General features: G+C 34.4%; 1 protein-coding gene across 2 annotated transcripts in view; it reads right to left on the reverse strand.

Annotated features, from left to right (window-relative positions):
* Positions 1-12,185, reverse strand: part of Bap170 (Brahma associated protein 170kD) — a 457,905-nt gene that overhangs the window by 203,671 nt on the left and 242,049 nt on the right. For both annotated transcript variants that reach the window (XM_090406557.1, XM_090406558.1), the window contains one exon: positions 1,032-1,184. In XM_090406557.1, coding sequence (XP_090262683.1) covers positions 1,032-1,184 — 153 coding nt within the window. The remainder of the gene's footprint in view (positions 1-1,031; positions 1,185-12,185) is intronic.

Here is a 12,185-nt window from a genome sequence, read left to right on the forward strand (position 1 = left end):
TATGAAGTACTTCAAGCACTGTGATAGCTCATTTAACAAATATTCTTTTTGCTACAAATGTAATCTGTTCACCAACATCTAGCCAGTGGCCCTCACACTCTGACTATACTGTAATAAAGTAAAATTTGGTACCAAATCTCTTCTATTTCTGCATTCTTCCTTTCTAGAAAATTTTAAGATCAATCAATCAATGTCTAAGTTTAGAGCTCTTTCATTATTGAACTCTGTAACATCATTCACAGTTCAAACAACTTAGGAAGGAGAGCAAAATAATCTGCTGTTTTTTTGGGTGGAAGGGGGGGGGGAAATAGGGAATGTTTTGAATGTAGCAAGCTCATCCTCAAGTTCCACGGATATTTACAATTGTGTTCATGATGTGCAATACCTTCACATATCAAGTAAGGTAAGAGAATAATCTTCACTAACTACTGATATAAAATAAAATAAATAAAATAATAAAAATGAACTGTTTGCTGAGCTGGAACAATACTTGTAGAATATACCCACAGATCTGCAGCAGTTTACTGGATGTTTTAAATTCTTGTATATGGAAGTAATGCATCTAAAAAAAATGATTAACAAAAAATAACTCTTTAACTCTGATTTGGACTGATATTCAAAACAGAATATGAATGAGATGGGATTGAGAAATAACTAAGGTGTCCATCCTCCAAATTACCAACAGAAGTATGTTATGGTGATTACTGCATAGTGTGGTGTAATGGTGTAATTCTCCCCTCTTTAACTCTGGTGGAGTTCTGGTAACTGAAATAAAATGAGCATGAAGGGTGTATCAGCTTGTTTATCCTGCTATATGCAATGCTCCTTATAAACATGTGCTGTTAGGAATGGTTACAATACAAGAAATGAAACATGACAGCTGTATTAAGTTTAAAATTTGTCACTATGATGCTTTTCTCTGTAAAATTTGATGTTTGCCAAATAACAACCCCTTACAAATAAAAGTCATACATGAATAAAATCACTATTCCTTAATTATTTCTACTTATCTCAGCAATGATAAAGCTTACTCTGATGTCCACCAGTGGCTAATTTTGACTGATGTGATGGGGGTTCAGGTTCTCCAATCTCTGCAGGAACAAGAGTTTCAACTATCTTCATTCCAGTTTGAGCAGACGAACCATACTGCTGTGGGTCTAAGGTTAAAAGACTCACTAATGCTCCTAAAGAAGAACATATTTCACATATTAAAGTAAGTAAGGAGTAGGTGTATAAAAATTTATCAAAAGATAATTCAATGAAAAGAATAATATATTGCAAAGGATATTTTTAAAAAAATCAAAACTGTTTATTTAAATTAAACCCTCTAGCTTTATTATTTTGTTGGTTCAGAGTAAGTTTTTTTTATTTATTTATTTTTATTAAAACTCACTGAATCATTTCACTGCCTCTTCTTTTATTTCATCTACTTCTGTCCTTTGGAACAGTCCCTCTCCCGACTCTGCCTTCCCCAAGATTACAACCCTCACATGTTCAAGCAAAATGTGAACAGACTCATCCTTTCTTCTATTCCTTTTGCCACAGCACTAGTGTGCTATAGGTCTTCTGGCCTTTCATATGTGGACCAGATATATATACATAAAAGGTAACCTTTCTGTAGGTCCTAGGCACAATTAATTCCCAAATCTGTCATTAGTTCACACCATGAAACTTGAAACTGTCTTTCATTTAAGTTCATGCTTATCATCATCTTTATTTCAATAAGACCAAAATATAGTTCCTGTAATTCCTTAGGTAGCCCCACACCTGTTTCATTGATTCTTCTTATTTTGATTATTATTGTACCTATTTTGAATTCCACTGTGCTTTATTCCATCAGATGACTTTTTACTTCTTGCCCTGATTTCCTCAAACAAATAACAGCCACTTTCATAAATGCAGAAGCCATTAGCTGGCAATCATAATTTTTTATGTAATTCCCAACCGCACAAGGTTGTAAAGCTATTGGGCATTAGTATCATGGGTAAGCTAAGGATTTTTTTCTATTTTTATGAATTGTGTGTGTGTTATTGTTCATCTTTACTAGGTAGAAATATTATAAAAAATTAGTTTAAATGACTATATACCATCATCATCATCAAATTCCTGCCATGTATCCTCAAGGGGTGTACAGGATATGACAGTACTACATGAAAAAATTACATCATTACTAACTTCCTATCTACAATTTTCCTCCAAATCAGTCTGTTACTTGTCAAGACTCCAACATTATCAGATCTTATATTTCTATCGTCTAAGGCACTTTGTACCGTATCAATCCACCTATATCTTGGTCTTCCTCTGGGTCGTTTTCCTGCCAACCTGGCAGAGAACACTTGTTTTGCTAATCTTTCCTCTCCCATTCTGTTTAAGTGACCATACCATCTGAGATTAGCTCTGCTAACGCATTCCTGGATGCTGACAATGTCAAGTTCTTTCTTAATATCCTCATTTTTAATATGATATTGCCATTGATGCCATCTGTTCACGCCTCTAATCTTTCTCAGAACTCTCATATCTGCGGTCTCTAGTCTTTGGTCAAGTGTTTTATTTCTGACCCAGCTCTCAGATCCATAAGTTAAAATTGGTTTGAACACAGTCTTGTATACAGCTAATTTAGTGTTCCGACTAATTTCTTTCTTATTCCATATGAATTTATTCAATTGACTTCCCACGATACCAGCTTTGCTGATTCTGTTGTCTATTTCTATATTTAGTTTACCATCTTCAGTAAAAATTGTGCCTAAGTAGCTGAAATGTTTTACTTGTTCCACAGGTTCTCCATTCACAACACAGTCGACATTTTCAATGATTCTGCCTATTTTCATTGTCTTTGTCTTTTTATTGCTGACCTTCATACCATATCTATTACAACAGCTATTCAATTTAGTCAGAGAATCTTGCAGACTTGTAGCAGATTTATTTAGAAGTATAACATCATCCACATAAAGCAAAGAGCTGACATTAACATCTCCAATTTTGATATCAGGTTTAATACCACATTCCTTCATAATGTGATCCATATAGATAATGAATAACAGAGGGGATAATGTACATCCTTGTCTCACACCAGATTTAACATTAAACCATCTTCCTGTACTTCCTTCAATTCTAACTGCTGACTCACAACTCAAATAAAGACTAAGTATTGCTTGATATAATGCCCCATTGACACCATATAACTGCAGCGTATTGAATAGCTTCTCTCTTGGCACCTTGTCATATGCCTTTTCCAAATCGACAAAACTTAAATACAGATCTTTGTTATATTCCCATGCTTTCTCGACTATTTGTCGTAAAGTGAAGATCTGATCCTGACAGCCTCTATTTGGCCTGAATCCAGCTTGTTCTCCAAGCTTTTCTTCCACAATTCTTCTCAACTGTTTCTCAAGTATACTTGCATAGATCTTGCCAGGAACACTCAGTAGGGAAATACCTCTGTAATTCTCACATTCAGTTTTATTTCCCTTTTTATATATGGGTACTATGAGAGCTCTACTCCAATCATCGGGAATTCGTCCCTCTGTCCAGGCTTTCTGAACTATGCAGTGCAGCCACTGTAAGACTCTTATACCACCATACTTCAGCATTTCTGGTCGAATATCATCTACTCCTGCTGCCTTTCCACATTTCAAGCCTTTGATGGCTTTTTCTACTTCAAGTATGGATATGTATTCCTGACTGCATGCCTGGTCAGTGTTTTTTATCACTGTGCTGTCATCACTGCTTGTTTCATTTAGCAGTTTTTCAAAGTAATTACTCCATACTTCAAGGATATCTTTTTCTCCTGTTTTCATTTCACCTTTATCATCTCTAATTCCTTTTACAGCACTCTTTCCTCCATTCCTAAGCTTCTTCAACAACCTCCAGAATATTTTGCCACCTTCTTGATATTTATTTTCTATATTCTTGCCAAAGTCCTCCCATGACTTTTGTTTAACTAGTTTTACACACTGTTTAGCTTTCTTACATTTGTCTCTGTATTCTGTAAGAGTAAAAGCTGACTTATTTGCCAGGAACTTTTGATATGCTTTCTTCTTTTCCTTCACTGCCTTTTTAACTTCCTGTGTCCACCAGGGAGTTCTGATTTTTTTATCTTTGCACACAACCTCACCACATGCCTCTCTGGCAGAATCAATCAATGTTTCCTTCAGAGTTTGCCACTGAATCTCCAAGGTTTGATTCCTGTTCTCAAACTCTTTCATTTTCTTTTCAATAATATTTCTGTATTTTAGTCTACAGTTTACATCTGAGAGCTGCTCAACTTTTATTCGCTTTAAAACTTTCTTACATGTTATTCTTTTCAATATGAAATTCAATTTTATCCTGCTCAAGACTAAATAGTGATCACTTCCAATTTCAAATCCTCTGTACACTCTGGTGTCCTGCACCAGGGAGAAAACATCACTATCAACAATAACATAGTCAATGAGACTTTTCTTATTCCTAGCCTCTTCTCTCCATGTGAATTTGTGCACATTTTTATGTTGGAACATGGTGTTAGTAATAACCAGTCCATGTCCTGAGCAGAAATCCAACAGATATTTGCCATTATTATTAGCTTTGCTCTTTTCTCCAAATTTTCCCAAAATATTTTTGTATGTCTCACAATCATTTCCTACTCTACTGACTATATACCGAGAATGAAAAAACAACAAGGTTTAACTTTAAGATACAACTAGTTTCGTTGAATGACTCAACTTCTTCAGATATCACAGGCAAAGAATTATACAAAACATGACAGAGACATGATAAAATCACATCAACAGATCTAGTATAAAAGACAATAGTACATTTAAAAATAGGAATGCGGGCTTGAGTTCCAATTAAAGTTGACTATGTGCATGAGCTGCCACGAGTGCGCCAATACTGAACAGTGGCAATGTGTGCATCAGAGAGATTGAAACTAAGGCTGTTGTCAATATGTGATTGAATCTAGTGAAATTTCTCTGGATTCGATGATCTTTCTTTCGAGTTCATCATAACACACATGAATATTAGAAGTTTTTGGCCAGTCTACGAGGTTTTGGCGGCCTTCATCTGAGTTAATAGAGAAGAGAACGTGGCTAGAGAGAGCGCTGGCTCTGGTCCTATTGTAGGAAATGTTTCTCAGGTGTTCTTCCATATGCAAAAGGATGGATTTAACTGTCTGGCCATAATATGACTTTGCACAATCACACAAAATCTTGCAGACTCCTGGATACTGAGTAGGGAGATGTTTCACTTCAGGTTTACTTAGTATGGAGCGAAGTTTTGGAAACATAGTGAAGCAAGTTCTAATGTTGAATTTCTTAATAATTTTTGCTAGTTTTGGGAAGAGAGATTTGATGTATAGCAATGAAATAAAAGCTCTAGGGGGAGAAGAATCTTCAGTAGCAGTAGAGCGATGGAAAGAGAAAAATTTATCAATCTTTTTAAGAGAGAAACTATTGTTGGCAAAAGTTTCATAAAATTATCAATTTTACCTTTGAACTGGAATCCAACAACTGTCTCTCCTTTCTAGACTTAAAACTTACAAGATGCACTGATACTATAAAAATCTCAATTTTTAGAAAACTGACTCACACAGACAGATACCTTCATGCTTCTTCCCATCACTACCATCCGCAGATCTTTACTTACTGATGAAACAGAAATTGAAAATGAACTCCATTTTCTTAAAAGGACTGATAAATTTTTCTCTTTCTATCGCTCTACTGCTACTGAAGATTCTTCTCCCCCTAGAGCTTTTATTTGATTGCCATACATCAGCTCCCTCTCCCCAAAACTAGCAAAAATTATTAAGAAATTCAACATTAGAACTTGTTCACCACATTTCCAAAAACTTCGCTCCATACTAGGTAAACCTAAAGTGAAACATCTCCCTACTCAGTATCCAGAAGTCTATAAGATTTTGTGTGATTGTGGAAAGCCATATTATGGCCAGACAGCTAAATCCATCCTTTTGCATATGGAAGAACACCTGAGAGACATTTCCTACAATAGGACTAGAGCCAGCGTTCTCTCTAGCCACGTTCTATTCTCTATTAACTCAGATAAAGGCCGCCAACACCTCGTAGACTGGCCAAAAACTTCTAATATTCATGTGTGTTATGATGAACTCGAAAGAAAGATCATCGAATCCAGAGAAATTTCACTAGATTCATCACATATTAACAACAGCCTTAGTTTCAATCTCTCTGATGCACACATTGTCACTGTTCAGTATTGGAGCACTTGTGGCAGCTGACGCACATAGTCAACTTTAATTGGAACTCAAGCTCGCATTCCTGTTTTTAAATGTACTATTGTCTTTTATACTAGATCTGTCGATGTAATTTTATCATGTCTCTGTCATTTTTTGTATAATTCTTTGCCTGTGATATCTAAAGAAGTTGAGTCATTCAACGAAACTAGTTGTCTCTTAATATTAAACCTTGTTGTTTTTTCATTCTCGGTATATAGTCATTTAAACGAATTTTTTATATATATATATATATATATATATATATATATATATATATATATATATATATATGTGTGTGTGTGTGTGTGTGTGTGTGTGTGTGTGTGTGTGTGTACTGAGGTTGATTTACTCGGTTGTTAAATATATTTTTTAAAAGAATTGAATGAATAAACCGAGAGTAAAGGAAAAAAGGTTTAATGGTATCACATGACTAGTTTCGGCTTTTTACAGGCTTCTTCAGGTGTTTTCATAAAAGAAAAGAAAAAACATTAAACATTGAAGATAAAAACTGTGAACAGCACAGGAAAGTCACTATACATATTTAACGTGAAAACGTTGTAGTGAACGTATCCAAAGCCATTCCTTCGTTGGCCACATTGTTGGGTGAGTGCGTGCATATAGCACCTCGTGAGCACCAGTATGTGATCACAGCAGAATGACAGTCTGGGAGGTTGTAGCTTAAATTATTATTTAGATGTACAGGGTTGAGGATGATTTCTCTAGATTCTACAATTTTTCTCTCCAATTCGTCATGGCAATGAAAAATGTTGTTAGATCTATCCCAAAGGATTGTATGACTATGGTTTTGATCATCAGAATCGACAGAAAAAAGGACATGGCTGGATAAAGCACTGGCACGTGTTCTCTTGTAAGTGATGTCCCTCAAGTGCTCCTCCATACGCAATTCAATAGACATCTATCTAGGCAAAGTAAGGAATGTCGCAGTCACACCATATCTTGTATACACCGGGATATTTTAGATTGTGGTGGTTAGGCTTTGGACGGCTCACTAGAGAGCAGATCTTAGGAAGCGGAGTGAATAAAATTTCTAATGTTATATTTTTTGAGAACCTTGGCTAACTTTTGAGAGACTGAGCTTATGTATGGTATAGATATATTGTCTTTAACATTATTCATTTCTTTACTATGGCAACTAGGAGGATTAAAAAGGTATTTTTTTAGTAATTTTTTGAGAATAACCATTCAGTCTGAAAGTAGATCTAAGAAAATTGATTTCTTTATGAAGTTCATCTGGGTCATCAAGAAGAGAGCGAGCTCTATGTCCCAAAGTAGAAATAATTCCAAGTTTCTGAGGAGGGAAATGATGTGACTGACTATGGAGACATCAATTGGTGTGTGTAAGTTTTCTGTACATCGAAATTTTAAGTTTTTCAGATGAACGGTTCAGTTTCACATGCAGGAAAGGCAGGGAACCATTAGTTTCAAACTCAGCTGTGAATTGGATATTCGGGTGTTGACTATTGAGATGTTCAAGGAAATCCAGGAGAGAATCATGTCCATGGCTCCAAATGAGGAAAATGTTGTCCACATAGCATTTCCAAATTTTAGGTGCTAAGGAATAGGAAGAGATAGCTTTAACTTCAAAATCTTCTTGGAATTATTTCTACTTTGGGACATAGAGCTCGCTCTCTTCTTGGCGACCCAGATGAACTTCATAAAGTAATCAATTTTCTTAGATCTAGTTTCAGACTGAATGGTTATTCTCATAATCTTAATCCATGCATCAGCTGATAAAAAATTAGCACTTTTTTCTTCACCATGAATATGCTTGTTCACAATATTCTCTCGCTTTTTCCACCTGTTAAACCATCCATCAGTTGCAGTGAAATTTTCTTTGTCCATTGTTTTTGCAAGTTCTGCTTTTTGATGCTCAAAGACCCATTACTCTAAACATTCTTTTCACGAAGATTACCAAACCAAATTTTTAATGCCGATTGAACTTGAGTGTCCTTACCAGATTGGACTCTCTTCTGATCCATGTTCTCATTAGTAAGAATTGAAATTTCAATGTTTGGTCTTTTTTTAAGATCTTACATAAGCGTGGTTGTGAAATTATTAAACATACAGCCACACTATGCTGATGCATTTTAGGCAACTTATCATAGCACTCCAAAATTCTTTGCTTTTCTTGAAAATATTATTTTTACGTTTTTTATTTGCTTCTGCCATAATACTAAGGGTTGTTTTAATGAGCACTTAAAGTCAAATTCACTTATTGAAAGAGAGCATGAAAATACACTCGAAAAATCACAATTACACCTTATTTATGCACCCCTGAATTTGCCTGAAAGATTTAAAATTTACAGAAGATCAAGATTAAAAAAAAGATTAAGATTATCCACCTGCATCTGCCTGGAAGATATAAGATTTATGGAAGAATAAGATTAAAGGAAGATTAACAAAAAAGTCAGATATCGACAGCTCTTTGTCAAATTTTCTCCTGATTAACCCTCATCAACAAAACGTAAAAGGCTAAACATTTCTGGATTTTGATAACAATAACCGGAACTTATGATTATAATAGATGGATTCTTTTTAATTCATTTTAAATGGTATGTTTGATAACAATAGCTGATTGATAATATTATCCGCAATCACAATAAGCAGATTCTACTGTACAACAATCCCGATTAATGCGCCCCCTATTAGTGTGCCTCTAAAATTCGATTTGTGCGCCTACATATATCTTAAAAATAAATGTTACAGAGTTTAAAAATTTTCAATCTATACATTTTTTACGGCTAACTATTTAAAAAATCACTCACCAGGATGAAATAATTCAGTTACCGATTTGAAACATTTTACAAAGTTATTTTTTAATGGTATATTACACTATTTCCATGTACACTATGTTCCAAATTTACTACCAAAATTTATGTTGTCTGCTTTACATAGCATCTTGCTAATCATATCATGTGCAATTGTTTTCCTTACTTTATTTTAAATTATTTTCCTAACCTTTAATCATGAGTAAAAGAATTAGTGAGCAAAAAATAGAAGTGTGAAAATGATTCGAAAAGTAATCTGATTGGAAGAAAAACTTGAAATAATAAAGAAAAATGAACAAGGTGAGTCCAGAGCAGAGATAGGACAAGAACACAAAAATGGGTGAATCAACTGCTGAATACAAAGAGAAAGGTAAGGCTGCTTCAAGTTCATCATGCATGCACTCGAAATCAAAGTATTATAATGATTGAATTAGAGAGACTTCTTTTTACATGGATCGAAGATTGTAACCAAAAATGGATCCCGCTAAACACTGGCCTTATTAAATCAAAAGCATTCTCTCTTTGACCTGGAAAGAAAGGGCTATTAATGATGGAAAAGAAGAAGAATTCCACGTTAGTGCTGGGTGATTTGAGCATTTCAAAAAGAGAAATAGCCTACATAATGTTCTAATCACAGGAGAAGCTACAAGTGCAGATAAGGAGATATCCAGAGATTTTGAAGAAAACTGTGTAAGGATACTATTGTGATCAACAAATATTTAATGTTGATGAAAGCAGTCTTTTTTTGGAAGTGAATGCCTTCCAAAACTTTTCTAGCCAAATCAGAGAAATCTCAGCCTGGTTACAAAGTCGCATGAAATTACTGCTAGCAATATGCAAGCCGTTTGGAAGCACATTCTCCCATATTATGCAAATGATTTTAGAAACTTTTCAAATGAATCTAAGTTAATTAAATCTCATTCTGAGTTGAGTGATTCCGACCTGCTAAATTTAGATACACAGCGGGAAGATCCTGAAGAATATGAAGAAAATTTAATCACTGACAAGCCCAAATAGAGAGAAACAATTTGAAAATAGTTTTTGTACAATCAAAGTTTTTAAGCAGTAATGCTTAGAAACTGACCCTGGTGAAGAGAGAACCAGTAAAATTTGCAGAAGAGGCAATAGGGTCATACCGTCAGTTGTATGAAAAAAAGAAACAATGCCTGCCAAACTACGTTAGCTCAATTCTTTGTTAAGAGCAGAATAATAAATTTATATTCTGAATGTTTTATTGTCTTTCACCTTTATGGTTTTCCTTTAACTAGGCCCTGAGACATACCCTAACTCTTTTATAAAAAAAATTAAGTCAAATATAAAAAAATTTATAAAAAAAAAAAGAAATCCGAGGAACGAATTATACATTTTCCCATAGGTTATTATATTCGATTAGTGTGTTTTAGATTAATGCACCTGTTTTAAAGAATGCATTAGGTGCACTAATCGAGGGATTGCTGTATATGGAAAATTTTCAAGCCACTTCAGGTCTCTCTCCAATAAGTGGAAGCACAGGTCTCACAACAGGTGATGAAATTCATCTCCCACCTAGAGACAATCACAAACATCCATGCACACAGTGGCATTCAAACTTTCAGCCATTGGTTGCAGAGCAGATATGCTAGCAAAGACAGGATGGATAATTGCTTGGATTAAGACCCAAATTCCTTCCAATCCTCAATCATTCAGCATCCAGATGTAATGCTAGTAAAAGATATATAATGGGAGGGTGTATACTGGACACTGGTTTAGAAGCACGGATTGATTCTCACAATTCCTTACAGGCTATGGAGTCTCCTTCCAGTTATTGAGCTTTGACTCCTAAGTGGCCTCCAATTCCTAGATATGATTTTAAATTAATTTTCAATTGCCTTGCTACAACACAAATAAGACAAACTATAACTGTTCACTTTGTTCAATGAATCACCCTTGTGATTTGAAATAACCCTTACAAACTTCTATTCAGAAGGTACTATTCCAACTCCATATAATTCATCAAAGAGGATCAAGAATGGTTTTGTAAAAATAATCATAATTTAAAATTCTAAATATTTTTACGAATTGTTTATGTTAGTATGTTTATTAGTTTTAGTTTCATAACACGCATTGTCAGCACTTGAGATGTGCCCGTTATTGAAATAACGGGCACATCGGTTTATACTGCTTTTTATAACTGCTTTACATATCAGTTTTGTCAAAACTGATATGTAAAGCAGTTAAAAATTAATGTACTTACTTGATTTGATATTTGTATTACTTACAGGAATTTTATTGTAATTTAAAATTATCAAAAGTTGTGTTTTATGAAGACATTCTCTTGTCGCTAACAGAGACAACATGCCAGCCATTGTACCAAGTTTCTTGCTTGCCACTTTCATGGAATGCGCATGCTCGCAGAGAAGTTTGATGTGTGATTGACAGCTAACAAAGTTCGGTATCGAAGCAACGGGAGAGAAAACAAGAAGAGTGTTCGGAAGGAAATTAGAACACAGATCGGCAGATATTCAGATTCGGAGGAATTTAAGTATTTATGTGACAGTTGGAGGAAAATTAATTCCGAAAAAGGAATTGTGGAACTATGAAGTTTAAAGTGGAATAAGTATTGATAAATAAAAGGGAAATATTGCTAGAGGCGTTTTAAAAGGAATATTGGAGGAAACGCTAATTGGAAGATTTATAGTAGATTCTGAAAAGGGAATCGTAGAACTGTAAATTTTTTTTAAATGGAAGAGTAAAGACTGTCAATAAGTATTAGTGAATAAAAGAAGAAATTGCTATTTACGTTCTAAAGGAATGTTCGAGAAAAAATTAATGTGTGCTACATGAGTGATGAGAAAGGATCCTGAGAAAATGAAGAACAAAGTCATATATCTTCGGAAAAGGGCCTTAACAGAGAGAGAAACTGACTATGAACATTTTGTCATTGTGAAAACAAAGTGCTTAGTCTAGTCTTAAGTGTAAGTTTATTTTTAAAAGGCCTTGGATCCAATTAATTCTGTAGTTAGTTATAGTTTTGTAAAATTTGTTTGAAGTGCATATATATATTGTTTTTGTTTTATTAAATGTGCTTATTTTGTATTTTGGTCTTGAGTCAGTGATTTTTTGGATTCTGAAAGAAATAGTAAAAAAAGGTCATTGCACCAATCGGAGTGAACCCTTGTGCATATAATATA

This window comes from Typopeltis vanoorti, chromosome 16, assembly GCF_054136105.1.
Source record: "Typopeltis vanoorti isolate ZY-2024b chromosome 16, IOZ_Tvanoo_1.0, whole genome shotgun sequence".
Lineage (NCBI taxonomy): Eukaryota > Metazoa > Arthropoda > Arachnida > Uropygi > Thelyphonidae > Typopeltis > Typopeltis vanoorti.